Source organism: Adiantum capillus-veneris, chromosome 7 (assembly GCF_014529385.1).
Source record: "Adiantum capillus-veneris isolate H3 chromosome 7, ASM1452938v2, whole genome shotgun sequence".
NCBI classification, from domain to species: Eukaryota; Viridiplantae; Streptophyta; class Polypodiopsida; order Polypodiales; family Pteridaceae; genus Adiantum; species Adiantum capillus-veneris.
This window is the reverse complement of record NC_140937.1, coordinates 20,756,661-20,775,447: the sequence shown is the minus strand read 5'-3', so window position 1 is coordinate 20,775,447 and position 18,787 is coordinate 20,756,661. Positions and strand designations below refer to the sequence as shown.

Sequence of the window (18,787 nt, the reverse complement as noted above, 5' to 3'; positions counted from 1 at the left end):
CTATACTATCACTAGGATCATTACGAGTGGGGAAAACGTCCAAGATACATGATGAACGAATGATGGAGAAGGTCCAGGTGATGCTCAAATCAGAGCTAAACTACATGAGAGATGACATCAGGAAAGAAATGCACGCGAGCGCTGAGAGCTACAGGAACTCCATGTATGGAGACATGATGAGAGAACTAAGGAGAGAGATCCGGGGGATACAGAATGAGGAGAGTCAGATCTTGAAAACGGAATTACGAAACCTAATCAAGGCCGAAGTAAGTGTAACAGAATGCGTTATGCAAAAGAAAATCGATGAGGCATCAGCAAGTTTTGAAGCATGGAGAACAAATATGGAAAAGCAAATGGGGGAAAAAGATGCAATAATCGAGGAGCTAAAAGGAGAACTGGCGGCTTGCAAATCTGCAACTAAGGAGAAGGGAGACGACCAACCTTCGGTGTTGAAGGAGCTCGAGGACATGAAGGATCAGATGAAAACTCTACGGGAAGGAGATGAACAGAAATCGAAAACGGCATCCTCATGGGCGGAACGTCTTTTTAAGACACAAGAAAAGGTTGATGAAGCAGAGAAATGGATTGAGGATGCGAAGAAAGGGAAGGCCCAGATGCCCGAGACCACACCTACCTCCACCATCATTAATATGACCATTGAGGAAGAGCAGAAAAGGAAGACTCGGGCTCTGCATGTGCGGGTCACAGGAGTCAAAGACAAAGAGAATGTAGATGAAGAAGTGAAGGAACTGATACAACGCATGGGCATCACAGAACCCACTCACACAAGTGCATGGAGAGTGGGCAAGAAAGGAACCGATGAGAAGGGAAACGTAAAGGATAGGGCACTTATTCTCCGCTTCCCGAATATAGAAATAAGGAAAGAATTTCTAAAGAAGAGGCCAACTCTTAAGAAAACCGGTATTTTCCTGGGAGATGACCTTACATTGGCACAAGTGGCACACATGCAAGAGTTGATGCCAGAGATCAGGGCAGCAAGAGAAAAGGGGAAAATCGCCTTTTATAGAGGAGGGAAGGTAGTGGTTCTGGAAAAGCGCTCATCATGACGGTGTGAGATGTATGGGGCGATGCTCCGGATAGCGGCGTGGAATTGTAATGGATCATATAGGCTTGATGTAGGTGCCTTTGAAGACAGCTTTAGGGACAGAGACATAGTTTTCTACTCAGAGACACACCAGATACCGGGACAACGTATGCCACATGTGAAGGGTTATTTATGGGAAACAGCTGGTCGACCAGACAAGAGATCTCTACAGGGTAGCCGGGGTTCAGGAGGAGTAGCAGTCTTATTTAAAGAGGAGTTGAAACCACTACTACAGATTATCAGGAAAGATGAGCAAGCAAGGTATATGTGGGTGAGAATGAGAGCCGAGACAGGTAGATTTCTATATATCGCTATATGCTACTTCCCTCCGAGTACCTCAGTCTACTCCTCACCTAAAGGACAATCCCCTTTCTCCATATTGAATAATGACATATGGGAGTTCTCTAGAGATGGAGACATCGTTCTCTTAGGAGACTTTAATGCCAGAACGGCCAACTCTCAAGCAGTATTCTATGATACTTCTGAGGAAATGCTCAGAGAAGTGGATTTATCACAGAGAGGGCTTACTAGAAACTCACAAGATAAAGAACACACTGAATATGGGAGACATCTCATGGAGATGGCAACTATACATGGTTTGGCCATACTTAATGGTCTAGAGAATTTCCCGTTATCTGGGGGATTCACATGCTTCCCACACAGGCATGGGGCTAGTACAGTGGATTATGTCATGACTTCACCAAGCTTTATTTCTAGTATCAAGGACTTTATGGTGGGACCCAGGCCGGTTGGGATTGTAGTGGATCATGCTCTATTGACCTTATCAATCTCCTTTCAATACAATGCCTCTCAAGTACAAAGGAAGAAGACACACACAAGATATACTTTCACGCCTGAAACTGATTCAGTCTATGTGGAAAAGATCTATAATAGGATGTGGGCAGCCGAGCCAGTATATACTGTAGAGGAGATTACTTCTCAATTAACAGAGATACTACATGGAGCAGCACAAGAGGCATACCCACATACTCAACCTGATCAGAAGAGACGATCTGGGAACACGCCTCAAAACAGTTGGTATGATGAGGAATGCAGAGAGACGAGAACCCAAGTCCAGAAAGAGCTTACACTTGGGATCATCACATATAAGCAGTCTCGGATTGCTCTTCGGCGTATAGTACGTCACAAGAAAAGGGCATTTTTAGCCAAACTGGAGAAGGATTTATATCAGCTCTTCTTGAGTCAGGACTCACATGAGGCCTGGCGCTTATTTCGCGAGCACTCACTGCATCCGACGATCACTTCTCCTGAGATCTGGGGTCAATATGTAACATCATTATATATGGTATCTGGACAGCCTCCATTACCAGATCCGCTAGAGCCATGCCCTGCTACTAGTACTTTCTTTACTACGGAAATGGTGGAAAAAGCCATTGATAAGATGAAGACAAGAAGAGCATATGATCATGAGGGTTTAGTAGCAGAACATCTGATCCATGCTAGGGATCTACTTTGAGAAGTCCTTGCTCGTCTGTTTAATCGGGTTATGTGTGAAGGATTCCCTGAATCTTGGAAATTATCTACTATCGTACCTATTTTCAAGTCAGGGGATCCTATGATACCCGGGAACTACCGTACCATTATGGTAGGTCACACTTTGACCCGACTGTACGCATCCATTCTTGAACAAAAATTGAGTAGATGGGCAAAGAATGAGGGCACCAGGACAAGCTGGATTCAGAAGGGGTTATTCCACTTTAGATCATATTCTTACGCTCAGAGCCATTATTGAGGAAGGAAGAGCAAACGGGAGAAGGATGTATTGTTGCTTTGTGGATTTTCGGAAAGCTTTTGATACAGTACCAAGGGCCAGACTGATGCGTAGGATGCAAGAGTTAGGGGTCCCCAAAGAGATTATTTGGGGGATCATGGCCTTATACGGATCAGTAACTGGTTATGTACGTACTCCAGAAGGGGATTCCGACGTTGTTCATTCCACCGTTGGAGTAAAGCAGGGATGCCCACTGTCCCCTACTTTATTTGGTATGTACATCGATGAGGTATCAGATTACATTGAGAGAGAAGGTGACAGAGGTGCTCAACTTGCAGGGTCATGGATCCCTTTGCTGTTGTATGCAGATGATATTGTATTGATAGCAGAATCACCAGATGGAATGCAAAGGCAGCTAGATGCTTTACATAAATTCGCAGAGGACAGTGGACTGTCGGTAAACTTGGGTAAAACCAAAGTTATGGTGTATAACACCACACCGCAGTGGGTTAGGAGATCGGCACCTACATTTGCATATGGCCAGGATACAGTAGAGTACACAGATGCATACACATACCTTGGGGTGGTATTTGCAGGACCGAAGTTTACTCTTAAGAAAGCAGCGGATGCTAGATTATCTAGAGCCTTTGCGGCCTTGGGAGGGTTGGAGAGGATGTGTTCACAAGTGCAGTTTCAGGAATCACGAACAAAACTGTGGCTCTTTGATACTATGGTGGCTTCGGTTATGCTTTATGGGGTCCAGATTTGGGGACCATCTGTGGATCAGGATAATTGGAAGTCAATGGAGAGACCTTTGGTATCTATGATTTCCCGATTGATTAGAGCCAAGGCCTCCGTACCACACGCGATTACCTGAGCGGAACTAGCGTCCCCTCCGATAGAAATTGAAGCTCTTACCAGATCAGTGTCCTTTGTGCATGGTTTGTGGGATACAAATAACTGCCGATATACTAGATTGGCCCTCGAATCCTCTCGACAATTGGCAATGAAAGGGGATACATCATGCTGGTATGCGCAACTGTCATCGTGGTTTCAGAGACACGGGTTCAGTATCGAAAGATTACCCCCCTTCCAATACTCACTTGAGGCTCCATCACTGGCAATTACACGGATGGAGATTAATAAAATCATCCGACAGGATCTTATACAGTTGGATACTAAGAGGACATGGGTAGACCCTACACAAGAACTGGGCACGAAGATGGCCGACTACAAAGAAAACTTCCTACAACTATCTGAAGATGGATTTGTGATTCGCCCGAGTTACATGGATACCCACCTGTCTCATGGTTTGAGATGTGCTATTGGTCAGATTCGTACATCCTCACACCAGTTGGAAATTGAATTTGGCAGATTTAGGGGAATCCCACCTGAAAGCAGAATTTGCAAGTTATGCGGAATGGAGCCGGAGACAGAATTACACTACATATGCCACTGCACAGTATACTACGAGATACGTGGGCGTTTTCACTGCCTCTTTAAAGAAGGCTTTGGACCTCTAGATAGAATCATGCAATACCAAGATCAAAGATGCTTAGGCTTGTACCTACTGGAACTACATCGGCACAGGGATAATCTAATGAGAAGACAAAGAGCACTACAGCCTCAGAGGCAGATCACAGATTTCTTCGGATCGAGTGAAGCAGGAGTGGAAGGGGAAGTAGGAGGCCAGCAGCCAACACAAAGGAGTACCCACATTCATACCAAAGGCACCCTAATTGACAGAGCGATTGAGCTTAGGAAATCGAGACGACCAAGACCAAGAGGCAGAAGCACACTTCACCGGAGGAGACTACAACAAAGGATTAAAAGCATTCTAGCCAGACACCCAGAATGCTCCTAAGAAGTTTATTTAATACTTTGTATTTAGTTTTGCACATTCACTTTCACACTTTTCACACCTAGTACTTTAGTACTAAGGTACCCAGACATTGTAACAGATTCACCACTTTGTATCAATTTGGTCTCATAGGTCATTTTGGCCTTTTGAAGACGTTAATATAACATTTCATTTCATTTCATTTCTCTCTCCTCTACGTGCAGTAATGTGATGCCCCACAAGAGGGCTCTTCATTTGACTCATGTACAACTGTGTGGCTATTTGCGTTTTTGCTAAGGTAAGAGCCTCTCTGAGCAAGAACATGAGTAGCTAACTGCTGCTACAAAAGCAGGCACCGGTGAGGGTGATAACCTCACCGTACAGGTGTGTTTTCAGTGCTGGTTATGCGCTGAATTTGGACTGTTTTTCAGCCATACGGATGCCAAAACCATTAGGATCAGTGCCCCACTGCTAGAGGATAGTTCAGGGACTGTTTAGGGCTGAAAACAGGGCAAAAACCAGTGAATACAGCGTGCTGAATTTACCGTTTTTGGTCAGAAATCAGAGGCCTTATGTCAGTGGAAGTGAGTTCCAGCAGGGGAATTGGTTTCGGGCAAGTTTTGGGGTTGTTATGTTGCCGAAATTTCGCCAGAACAGGTGGTACCTAGCTGGATACAGGTAAAGAATTCCCAGGACTCTTCTTGTAATTTACCCTCTTAGAGTATAAAGAAATACCGAAAGGGGCGCCAATTTTGGGGCCTACAGGTTGTCAGCGTATGCTCAGAGCATTCTAGCTTCCGAGCCGTGTGTGTGTGTTTCAAGTGTTAATTCCCGTTGCAGGTTAACTTTGCAAAGTTCTCTGTGTGTGTCTCTATAGTAAAGTAAAGAATTTCGGGTGAAAGCCTTTCATGGGGTCCCTCGGCCATACTTTTTGGATTTTGAACTTCCTCTGTTCTTCGTCTCGGCCATTTCTTTCGAGTTGGGCATGCCACGTCATCACTTTGTGACATCCCCCAAAAAGCCAAAAGATTTTGAGAAGTGCACCATAGCCTAGCAAAGCTGAAACAGTTATCTGGGCAACAAAGCAAGGACTGCCATTGAGCGCCATGATCCAACACGTCAACTTTGTGACACACAACAGGATGAGTCAGTATGCCATTGTTCTTCGATATGCCCATATGCATAGCCAATCTGGCGATCAGTGTGTTGTTTGCTTATCAGAGTTGGTATTCATGACGGGTTTGTGATGTGGGGGCCTGTTGCCTTGCTATAGACATTTCCGGGTCACATACTTTATATGAGGGATCGCCTACAAATTTGTTCTTGATGCTTATGGCTTTGAGCTACAGAGGAGGGTCTCTTGATATGCTTCCTTCTACTGTGCAACAAGTCTTTGCTGTGATTTCTTGTGTCACGTCATGAATTATGTGGAAGGCTTGCAGCCTTGCTGTGCTCATATACTGGGCTCACAGCCTTCCCATACATCTACTACCTTGATTGATATCCGGTTGGAGTTTCTGCACTCTTTGTAGCAGGTGGGATACACAGCAAAAAGCGTGCAGGTCACATGGAGGCCAGAGGTCTCATTTGTGACATGCATGACGCACCACTGGCAAAGTGCTACAGGAGAGCGTGTGAGGCTAGGTCAGCACGAGGTTGGTGGTATCGTATGCACGGTCTTTTGCCTACATCCTCGAGCAATACCCCGGTTAGTGGATACTACAGGATGGTGGCTATGCCACTATGGTTGGTAGGTTTGTCTGTGCCCATGGTCGGCCCAGGGAGCTCCAAGCTCCTCTTGTGTATGTCCCTCTAAAAATTTGAAAATAGATGTTGTCTTCCATTAGAAATTAGGTCCAATTGTTTGACTGCTCAATTGTGCATATCATGATTATGAATGGAATGTGTAGGGACTGGAAAAGGAAGTCCAGATTACTTAGCAACAGTGGATGCAGATCCCAATTCACCCACATATTCACAGATTATTCACAGGTTGCCTGTGAGCCATTTGGAGGATGAACTGCACCATACAGGCTGGAACGCATGCAGTTCCTGCCATGGAGATGCTTCTGCACAGCGGCGATTCCTCATCCTCCCTTCCCTTGTGTAAGCTCCCTCTTGGCCTTATCAGCTATCTACCAAAGCATACGATTGATTCACGGTCAAAATGTGCTTGATTTGCAGGCTTCTTTGTCTGATTCACATATGTATGCAATATCCAATTAAATGGGAATTCTGGGCGAGTGCTCACATGCGTGCGCCGTGCGCTCTCACACACACATGCACACCTCTGAAGGCATGCGTGCGCACACACACCTACATACACAACTCATCCATGAATCACATTGTTACTTAGTTATCCATGCAAAATGGAGGTACACTGGTTTAGGCATTTGTATATGTTTTATTGCCAATTATGGTCTTTCTTATGTTTGGTACAGATCAACTAGAGTTTATGTTGTTGACACTGGGAAGAATCCAATAGCTCCAAGCCTGCACAAGGTGGTGGAGCCTGAAGAAATCATAACAAAGACGGGCATGGCATTTCCTCACACAGCCCATTGCTTAGCCGATGGAGCAATCATGATATCTTGCCTTGGTGACAAGGATGGCAATGCTGAGGGAGCTGGGTTTCTCTTATTGAATTCCAACTTTGAAGTTCAAGGAAGGTTAGTATGCGCCCTTCCCCCCCCCCCCCCCTTTCCTTTCCCTTTGTCTCAATTAAAACCCACACGCACATACCCCTAATCTGTTTGTGGAGGAATATCTATGGTCTTGATATACGCAATTTTACATCAGTCAAATACTCTGACAATTTCCAATATATGCAGTTACAAGCCTTACAATAGATTTTTAGCAAAGCAATCATGATTCAAATTTCATAACCATCCATTTATCTGCATTATGAAAAATGTATTCTAGTTTTGAGCACTATCGAGGGTTTTTTTTCTAAATTTGCACACATGCATAGCAACAACAGCACAGACACATGTGCACAATACACACCTATGCGTCCGCGCACACACAGACGCATGCGGGCAGACACAGAGAGTAAGCAAGAAGAAACTATACTAATGTCTCGAAAGGTCAATGTGGCCTATGAGACCAAAACAATACACCCAATGATAGTCTTTCTTAGAGAAATGAAAAACAAACCTAAAGCTAAAGTCTAACGACTGTCTAAGGAACACATCCATACTCCGAAGTATACAAGATCTCAATGCAGTGTTGCCCCCCTCAGAAAATGTATCTCTATTGGTTGAGATTCTATGACATCCGCCTCATTTGGTACTCAAGAATAGTCCTGATCCGATGGAAATGGGGGTGTCTGGGTCTTCTACTTTGTAGACATGTATGTCTCGCTCGACCAAGGGCCAATGCCCTATCACAAGTGATTCCTCTCGATGGTGAAGGCTTCTGATGTTGTATCTTTCCTTGTGTCAATGAACCTCCCCTGTTGACGAAGGAAACCATAATCGTGCATACAATGATGGATATCCAGGTGGTTAAATGAAATGAAATGTTTATTATGTATGCAAAAGGCATTAGTGATCCAACTCTTAGGAAAGACTTCGCATATGGCTCTATTAAACATGTGTGCCAACAAAGGTGCCAATGTATCTTGGGCGTGACATGAAGAGACAGTATTCTTCAATCAAGGAGGATTCAAAGGAGGAAGAAGCACCACAATTTGAGGAAGAGGACGAGGGCAAGTGGAATGTAGAAAAGTAATTTTTCATAGATGTGGAAGACTAGGACACTATACTAGCGATTGTTTTGAACAGGAAGCCAACTTCTTAGCAGAAGGAGATGGACTTCTCATTGCAATCAATCATCCAAGTTTTCTGTCGTTAAGGGAAACCCCTCCTATGAACTTGTGGTCACTCACCTTAATCTCAAGATTCGCTGTATGAGTTTTCCATCTTGGAACCTAATTGACTTGAGCCAAATCTCACTTTGCTATGCACACACATGAATGCTACTCTCTATTTTCTTCTTAACAATTGTGCTAACACCTCTTGCTGGCGTACCACGGTTACAACCTTGTGTACATAGTGCTTGCTCTAAAGATGCACGGCTTTACTCTAGTTGGTAGGTCTTTCAATTCTTTTAGTGAAAGAAGTGTCCATGGGGATTCGGGAATAACCACACTTGAACGTGAAAAAAAGTTTGGGTTCTGAAAAATGCAACATTAGGTGCAACGGATGATAAACATGACACAACAATTAATTATCTCACTATCATAAATACCAATCCTCACTCTGTTGCTTAGCTACTTGGATCTTTGCTACTTAAAGAATACTCTTTAACTCGTATAAACTCCTGGTAAGAGAATTTTGGTATATCTGTTTTTGTGGATAGCTGTCAGGTTCCCAGGTTTCCAGTGAAAATTGCTTTTCCAGAGTTACCGTAAATTTTGGGTTGTGTGGCATTTTGGGATCAGATGACATCTATCTTCATCACTCTTTTTATGTACTCGTTACAGTTGCAGATATCTGACCCATTCCTATAAAAGGTTGTAGCTTCTCTGTGGGTTTTTGTGAGTCTATTGATTATGAGTGGAAAGGGGAGATTCGCTCTCAGAGGTTTGGGGTAACTGGTAGACCAAATTAGTGCTTGAGATGCCATATGAGAGGTCACCTTGTGAAAGATTGTCACGAGGCCCAGCCACAGCGACAAGTCTTCATAGGAGAACCTGATCCTGACAATCTCATCAGAACTAGCAGATCTCAAAAGAACGGTACAGCTTTGTGAGCAACATAGGATAGAGACTAGAGAGTGGGAGCTAGGAGCAGTCGACTGAGAGTAGTTGGCATGGACAAAGAAAGAGGCAGTCACAGCCCATTCTTGTTTACAGGAGGGTGGAGAGACCTGTTGTAGAAGGCAGTGAGAAGCTTCTATAGACCACTAGATGGGAGTGAACTTGGACTGTAGCCAGAGTTTCCATCTAAGCAGCTAGATCAGCCACTTGAGACACAGATGAAGGTGCAGCCAGGGGTGTCTACACATCACCAAGTGCTTCTACGGGAGAGTGAAACTTGAAGTAGATAGTTAGACACCGCACAAAAGAGAGACAATAACCACGAGTACTGTTTACAACGCTCTACTTACATTGTGCGCCTTGGTGATGCTCCTAGCCCCAAGACAAGACACACAAGATACAAGGTAATAGAGACAAGGACGCGTGGATCTATTTGCTCCGACGTTGTGGCTCTCCTTTCAGTTATACAGAAGTCTACCACCACAGAAGCAAATGTGTGGGTGATATTGTCAATCAAACGCATCTTTTGAGGTAGGTCATGTCATGCCTTTGACTTGAAGGCTTTTAACAAGAAACTAGTTGGTTTATATGCAGAGTCACTTGCAAGGTATGGCCTAATTGAGACATCATTCACATCAAGGGGCATCTCGATTCTCTCCCTTACGAGGATGACAGGGCACTTTCACTCTCTTTAAGAGAGTGTTTTTCCCCTAGTCTCCTTCAGTTCTTTCCAGCGCATGGCCTTGGGCTGTTTATGTTTAGTTGTATCCAGAATTACATATGCTGCATGCATCCAGTGATTTTGTCTTTGCCTAGTCTTTGGCCTTTTGGCCCAATGGTACTTCTCAGTTTTGTACTTGCTCTATTTGCAGGCTCATTTTAAAGAACATTGGTGACAGGCCCATTTTTCTAATGCTGAGTTGAAGGTTGTGAAAGATAAATGGAACTTTTCTCTCTCTGTTTGGCTTGATTCCAGGTGGGAGAAACCAGGACACAGTCCCAACTTTGGATATGATTTTTGGTATCAGCCTCGCCATAAGACAATGATAAGCTCATCATGGGGATCTCCTTCTGCCTTTACCAAGGGTTTCAACCCTCAACATGTTGCTGATGGCTTGTATGGGCGCCATCTCTTTGTTTATGATTGGCCAGGTGCCACACTGAAGCAAACTTTGGATCTTGGAAACACAGGCTTGATACCGTTGGAGGTAATGAGTTCTTTTGCTTGCTTGAAATTTCTGATGAATCATCATATTGTGAACAAAATGTTAAAAGAAGTCTGACAGAAGTACATTTAAGCAGGTGAGATTTTTACATAATCCGGAAAAGGCAACAGGATACGTGGCATGTGCATTGAGCAGCACGTTGGTTAGGTTCTTCAAGACTGACGATGGAACTTGGGATCATGATGTATGTAGAAGCTTGAGAGTAAATGGTGATTGTTGACACCAATTTCTGGTGCTATTTATACATCTAATGAACGTTTGTGCAGGTTGCTATAGCAGTTCCATCTCTCAAAGTTAGGGACTGGGTATTACCAGAAATGCCAGGACTTATTACGGACCTTGTCATCTCTTTGGATGATAAGTACCTCTACTTTGTGAATTGGCTCCATGGAGATATCCGGCAGTACAATATCGAAAATCCAGAAAAGCCGGTTTTAACGGGCCAGTTGTGGGTAGGGGGTGTCTTCTTCCAAGGCAGCAAAGTGTTCAAAATTCAGGAGGATGGAAGTCTTTTCCAGACCCCGCTCCCAACAATAAAGGTGTGTATTCGTGTAAATTGTTCTTCTCTCTCCGTTTGAGTTGTTTCTTTTACAAGGCTTTGTCATTGAAATGCTACTTCATTGACTATGTGATAAACAATGCTGAGCATTTTTTACGCAGTATTGGTTATCAATATTTGCATCATTTTTCTTATTGATACTGGTTGATAGGAGTAGACTGGCCATGATTTTAAATCAAGCTAATTCTTTCAAAACACTCAAGATGAAAAGTGAAAATTTAGTGTAAATAGTAGGGGCTTGTGTTCAAGGCTTTGGTATCTAAAAAGTTTCTTCCATTATAAAAGTTCATGATGTTCATGTAAGGTGTGTGTGGCCTTCGTCTAATTCATTCTGTCTCTCCTGCACTAAGAAGCATTTTGTAATGCATCTGTTATGTGTGAGTGAGGAGGTAGGCAAGCAAATAGATGTCCTTCTTGTCTGCTTGAAAAAGCTAGAGCAGTGCCCTTGATCCAAAGGACCTGGTGCAAGTAAAGCTTTTAGGACGGTGTATGCTCAAAGTTTGTCATGACTGAGGTCTCTTATTGAGTAGTCAGTATGTGAGAAGAAGATTAAAAAGGGTGTTGGCCTCACCATGAATGCACACCATTTGCACATGTATTTTAGCACAATCACGAAGGACTACACTCACTAGTGGGGCATTGGTACCTTGTTCGACACCCACTATTGGGCACTGATGTTGTTAGTGGGGATTATCATATTTTGTCAATAATGTGCATGAATGGAGCTGATGGCTTTACTGTCTTGTGGATGACTATCATAAGTGATTTTTACACTTGCCTTTAAAGATGAATCTGGGCTTATCCTGGATTCATCTTGGTGTATATACAATTGAAGGACTGCTTATCAGTCTCCTTTTAAAGAAATTGCTGACTTAAATTTTACTCTTCATTGCATTCCAGGGAAGCCCATTGCGAGGAGGCCCGCAAATGATACAGCTTAGCCTTGATGGAAAGCGCCTGTATGCAACCAATTCTTTGTTTAGTGCTTGGGACAAGCAGTTTTATCCTGAACTTGTTGCGCAAGGATCGTATATGCTGCAAATTGACTGTGATACAGAAAAAGGAGGCTTGTCTATCAATGAGAACTTTTTTGTAGATTTTGGAAAGGAGCCAGGTGGGCCTGCCCTTGCCCATGAGGTGCGCTATCCGGGCGGGGACTGCACATCTGACATCTGGGTGTAGAGTCGGTTATGTAGATGAAACTTCTGATTGCTATCGACAATACTGTACATTATATGTAAATAAGGTCATCTTTGGGTACTCGAGAAATTCATGAGGATTGAATTCTTTGACATTATTTGAAATATGTGAAGTAAAATTATACCTTTGAAAATGAAATTATACCTGTGAAATATGTTAAGTAAAATTATACTTTTGAAAGGAGGTTCCAGTGTTTTAATCAGGTTAAGGAAATGAGTTTCATGCACCTTTATAGTTAACCACTTTTTATTGCCTCTGTCCATTCCAATGATTGGATCAGTGCGGGGAAGGTAGTCGGGAGAACTTTATACATATCTGTGTATTGACAACCACTCTTGCTATACACATCACACGCTCAAGTTCTTGCATCACGAAGGCTCGACCAACTGAGCTACCAGGGGGCTGAACTCGATTATTGATCATCATGAATGATATGATTTGTGGGCAAGTTATGAATGAGTGGCACCACTGCTCTTTGGTTTAATAAAAATGGAGCTCAAAGCAAAATCTTTCACAATACTATAATCAATCATGGATCATAGATGTGCTCTATGAAGTTGTTTAAGGTCATGTAATGAGTGTTTCTTTAAAAGTGTAGGGAAAGGATTGCTATTGTCAATGATTTGGAGCCAATGATTGGTTGCTATCTGTAGTTCTTTCGTGCACTGATGTGGCAGAGATCTTGCAAGTGGTGAAATGTTTTCCGGCTTAGAAAAGACTATCGATGGACGGTGAGGAGCAGCTCACCTCGACCCCGACCTTGACGGAGGATGCTACTCATTTAGAAAGGATCAAGTGGATTAGAAAGGATTGTGTGATATTTGGAAGAGACATTCACTCCAAAAGAGAGATCATATTTGTCTAGAATGTACCTTTTGCATAGAAGCACACGAGTATAGTATTATCGGATGCTTTGTAGGCCACACGACTCTTCTTTAATGGCTATAGTCCAAGTACCATACTGTGCCTTTTTCACTCACATTGTGTTTGCAACAGATTTTAGTAGTTGTATTCTTCCTTCCTAGCTCAAGTTTGTGTCATTTGATGTTCGTTGTTTCCTGCCTAGCTTCAATCTAGGAAAGAGAGCTCACTCCATGGTTTTGTGAAATTCCTTAATGGACATTGATAACATTTTGGTGAGGGTAATGTAGTTTCATTGTAGGACCTAAGAAAATGACATATCGATAATTCATATTGCATTCAATTATCAATGCACAAATTATACAAATGTTGCTCCTTGTTGTGTAGGAAGTTGTATCTTTATAAAAGTGAAAGGTGATGGTTGTGAATCAAACATCACTATGAATGAATAAGGAAAGAATCTGCCGGTCACCATGAGGTCGCCCATTATTTCAGGGAATGGCCATTGCACGGCCATTCCCTACACCAACTTTCCTTGGGCACATAAATGTCACCACCTTTAACAAGCACCCTTATGTCCATGCACTTAAGAAACCAAAAGCCACAACTCATTACATCTACATTGGCAATTCTTGTAATTACCATGTTAGAATCTTTGACAAGAAGTTTATTTTATTGATGTAGCACTCTTCAAATATTTCTCTTGCTCTTGCCTTCTACAACTAAGGCTTTCAAGTTTTAGAGAATGTTATGCAATTTTACAACTTTATCTCTTGTACTCATTGTAGTATGGCCATAACCATCACAAACAACACCTTCAATGTTAGTCCAAGATCACCTTGGCCTCACCATTCTATAGAGTCTCAAAAAGCCCTTTCTTTCTAAGAAATTAATGTGGGTCGATTTAACAAGGTAATGAGATGTAGCTCCATTATTCGATAATCTCAAGTCACCCTTCCAAGGCTTCACAAATAAATGTATCACTTGGCACTTCAATTGAATGCTAGAAATTACAATTTACCACTCCCTGTCTAATGTAGTTTTGTACGAGTCTATGCGAGGAGATTTCTTTTCTGCAATTTTTTTAATTTAGTGTGCCATTTTAGTTGTCTAGTACGTGCATGGAGTGAGGTTTCTTGCATATTGCAATAAGGAGCATCCATAATAGAGAGCACGGCGTTATTTTTCTACTCAGGTGCTCTCATTTTTGGCACACCTAGTGGGATCTCAATTGACGTCTCACTCCTTCGCTCATTATATCTAGTGGAACAGCTAGCCAAGGTGGAAAAGTTGGGTTGTACAACAACTTGACTAGTTCAAGCTAGGCTAGCTAGTCAAGCAGGCTTTGCAAGTCTACATGGTCTAGCAGGTTAACTTGGTCCAATTGGTTGAGTAGCCGAACCTATAGGTCGACTTGGTCTAGCTAATCAACTTGGTCTAGCTGATATACTACACCTTGCATGTCAACTTAGTCCATCTAATAGGTCTTGCAAGTGGACTTGGTCTAGCAAGCCTAATTGATAGGTCTACTATTGAGCAAGAATCAGGTCTAATAGTGCTGAAGTTTATCTTATTGCTAATCTAGCTAAGTCTCAGTTTGCTCATGCATGACACATACAAGGTAGCCTAAGAATCACTCTAGCCCCCTAAAGAGCCCTTTGCAATACTACCACAAAAGGTATCAAACCTTTTTGACCTGGTAAAAGTCCCCCACCACCCACTTCCACTACCTCCTTAGGAATCCAATTAAGCCACTTTTCCACCACCTTAATCACCTCCTCCTCCACGGTTTCTAGAGCCTCCTTTGCTCTCTTTAGAACCAACTCCAGAGTAAGCAACATTGGAAGAACTAACAAGAATTTTGGCCAAAGAATATCAAGTTTCCTACCTTTAGGGGCCTTTCTAGAGATGAATGTAGATGACCATGTAAGGAGGTTGGTCTCTTTGTGTGGAGGTCTGAGCCTCAACTATGAAGATTCGTACATGGTGCTTTTCCTTTTTCTTAAATAGCTTATTAGACAAAATGGTATAGTTAGTTTGTTGAGAATCACTTTGCAGATTGGGCCACATTAAGGCAATGTTTTTGCAAGGCCTTCTGGCGACGTAGTGACTTTCAAGAGAAGGTTTGGAATGAGTTTGGCAAGCTAGTGCTCCAACTGGATGATACCTTTCTGGAGCCCATGACAAGAACAAAGGCCTTGGTGACTAAGCTTCCCTAACATCTAGGGGAATTCATGGTAAAGAAGTGGGCGAAGAAAGATCTTTTCAAGGCTTCCCAATGGAAGCTAAGGGAGTCTCTCAAACATGATGCTACATTGGACGAGTTTATTCCTGCAACCACAAGAATTGAGTTTAGTGCTACAACCACAAGGATTGAAGGAACAAGGTGACTCTTTAGAGACCCTCCTAAGTCTGGTTAGCTCTTTTACTATGTTAGAAAGTGCATTTGACCCTCTGGTTTCTTTATGCTAGGAACTAGAGGCATTGTAGTTCTAGAGAGCTCTTTACAAGGAAAGATCTCTCTTTGTTTGGCATGAAATGCCTTTGCAACAAGAAGCATTGGACATGCTAAAAAAGGATCTAAAAGAGCTCAAATCACAACAAGAGACCGAGCGTTAGTGGATCGTCATGATAGATGTATACAACATATCTATTTGGCACAAACATAATCTAATCTCAATACTCGGGGAAGCAACTTGGATGGGGCACGGAGATGTATTGGGTTGTTGTTAATCATAGTGGAGTCACTATCTTCAGAAGATGCACTCAAGAGAAATCACAAACAATTAATCAACATGCAAATAATCAATCCTCACTCCAGCTAATTACTCACTAATTTCTCTGATAAACGACCTCAAAATGCTTCAAATCTCTAGGAGACTATAAGCACGGGCTATTAGAACCTATATGAAACATAAAACCCCCTTTCTAAGAGGTACATTGATCACAATCCATTGTTTTTCATGTCATCAAAACATGAACAAAGGTGATCTAACAACATCTCCTATAGCCCAGGAACAATCTCCTATCTGAAAATTAGCACTATCACTTGAAACATATCAAAACATCAGATTGAAGCTCACATAATATAGACATGAACCTTTATAAAATTGACAATGATTACACTCAATAGATACAAAAAATTAGAGGAAAAAATGCACTTGTCAGAAATTAGTTTGGATTAGAGATTGAGATTTATGATGATTACAAAATAACTCTAAGGAGACAATAGCTTCACTTGAACTTTATACCTATGAATCTACAGAAATGGCTCCAAGCTCTATTTCTCATGGTGATATACAGTTACATTAATGTGACAGGGATCAAAATTACAATTCGGTTGGAGTAATTTTCATCATCCTTATACTATCTAGTAGTTACCCCCCCCCCTCCCCCCCCAAAAGAAAAAAACACAAACGATTGTTGCCCTTTGAAATCATTCAGTGGTGTATCTAGCCTCATCAAGCGATTCAATGCCCGATTGTACTTAGGAGCTCATGCTTTAGCTTTAGCTTTGTGGGAAATATATTGCAATTGATTTGAAATGATAGCATTTTGATATGCCATATTCCTGGCTCGAAGATCTTTGGTGAATTGGATTAAAAAAGAGGATTCAATTTTGATGAAGAGTGCCATGAAGCATTCTTCAAAATGTTTGAATATAGTGGGATGGAAAGAACATTAGCCTCACATACAATCTCATTAAGATATTCTTGGAAGGGGTTTGTCCAAGTCCTAGTAGATCCTTTGCTTCCTTCTATGAATATTTTCCATGCGTGGCCAACCACTTCCACATCATTAAATACTATGATGGCAGTGATGAGAATTTTGGTATTTTACATAGCATTTGAGAAGCATGATTTGGAAACTCTCTCAACAATGATGTGAGTGTTGACCTCAGTTCCTGTGACATATAAGTTTTTGATGGCAATACATGTGATGTAGCGCTTGCCAAATTCATATAATCTAATAGTAGCTTCCTTTTGTCCTTCCATGTTGCCAATGTTTTCTATGTGCTTCTTCTTGGTATTGGGCCGTAGGTTGGGTCAATCCTCAAGTGTTGGGGTGCCACTTTATACCTTGCTTCATACCATAGTCTCTTCTCTAGCCAACCATACATACTAAACATAACAAAAACATATAGTTTGATGCCCAAAAGACATGTTAAGAACATGAAGAAGTAAAACTAGCTAGAGATACACCGAATTTTTGCTGGTCAATTTTGGGTTGCAGGGATGCACACACAGCTTAGAGAAGATAAAGAAGCTCAAGGCACACAACAAAGAGTATATTGTTAGTGTGGAAATAGAAAGATAGCTATCCCTAGAATGATAGGCATATATACAATGCACATGAAAAAAAACCCTCCTAGTGAGAGAAAAAGTGTCCCAACGGTCCTAAGTGTGCTCACACACATCACTACCACATATATGGTAACAAATCCCCTATGGGATTGATGTGGTGAATGAGAGCTAGCAAATAGTATGTAGGGAAGTTCTGTTCCCTAAGGATATGATCAATTCACAAAGGGAAGCAAACCCAAAGCTTTGAACTTCTCACAAGGCAATGCCTTTGTGAATAGATCTGCAAGGTTTTCTTGTACTGGCACATAAGCCAAGCTAATATTTCTTTTTGAGAGTATCTCTCTAACATAGTGATAATGTACCTCAATGTGCTTTGTACGAGCATGAAAACCTGGGCTCCTCACAATTGTCAATGCGCTCTAGCTATTAATGTAGATAATGTTGGCAGTGTCCTATCCAACACCCAAATCAACCACCATAAGGTGCTTGAGCCATACATACTTGTTCGTAGCTAAGAAGACTTTCCTATACTCAGCTTCACAACTAGAAGTGGCCACAATAGGTTGCTTCTTGTTCAACCATGATATGAGTGAATTGTCGAGCATGAGACAAAAGCCACTTGTTCACACTTGTGTGTCATAACAATTAGCCCAATCTGAGTTCAAAAACGCATGCAAATCTGGTGGCAATGATCCCCACTTGGGATAAAAAAACCCAATATGTGAAGTGCCACTCAAGTAGCAAAAGATCCTCTTCACAGCCTGCCAATGCTTAGACCATGCACTATGCATAAATCTTTTGACTTGTGAGAGTGCAAACTAAATATCCAACCTCGTCTTGCATACATAAATAAGGAATCCATTGATAAAGAGTGACATCACCAAGATCTCCAACATCATGAAGAATTAATTTCAAACCTGTTTCCATTGGAGTAGCAATAGGTTTACAATCCTCAAGTTCAAATTTACATAATAATGTCTCTATGTATCTTGCTTGACACAAAGAAATATCTCCATCACACTGCTTAAATTGTATGCCCAAGTAATGATGAAGATTGAAATCAATTAGATCTCCAATATCATAAAGACTTAATTTTAAACCTGTTTCCATTAGAGTGGCAATATGTTTACAATCCTCAAGTCCAAACTTACACAATAATGTCTCAATGTATCTTGCTTGACACAAAGCCCTCCATCAC

At 42.0% G+C, this 18,787-nt stretch overlaps 1 protein-coding gene across 2 annotated transcripts in view; it reads left to right on the top strand.

Annotated features, from left to right (window-relative positions):
* LOC147453531 (selenium-binding protein 1-like) overlaps nucleotides 1-12,607 on the top strand; it is a 64,770-nt gene extending 52,163 nt beyond the window's left edge. For both annotated transcript variants that reach the window (XM_086515702.1, XM_086515701.1), the window contains exons 3-8: nucleotides 6,588-6,783; nucleotides 7,119-7,346; nucleotides 10,416-10,647; nucleotides 10,742-10,849; nucleotides 10,932-11,204; nucleotides 12,125-12,607. In XM_086515702.1, coding sequence (XP_086371828.1) covers nucleotides 6,588-6,783; nucleotides 7,119-7,346; nucleotides 10,416-10,647; nucleotides 10,742-10,849; nucleotides 10,932-11,204; nucleotides 12,125-12,406 — 1,319 coding nt within the window. In that variant the 3' untranslated portion in view covers nucleotides 12,407-12,607. The remainder of the gene's footprint in view (nucleotides 1-6,587; nucleotides 6,784-7,118; nucleotides 7,347-10,415; nucleotides 10,648-10,741; nucleotides 10,850-10,931; nucleotides 11,205-12,124) is intronic.
* Nucleotides 12,608-18,787: the final 6,180 nt, after the last annotated feature.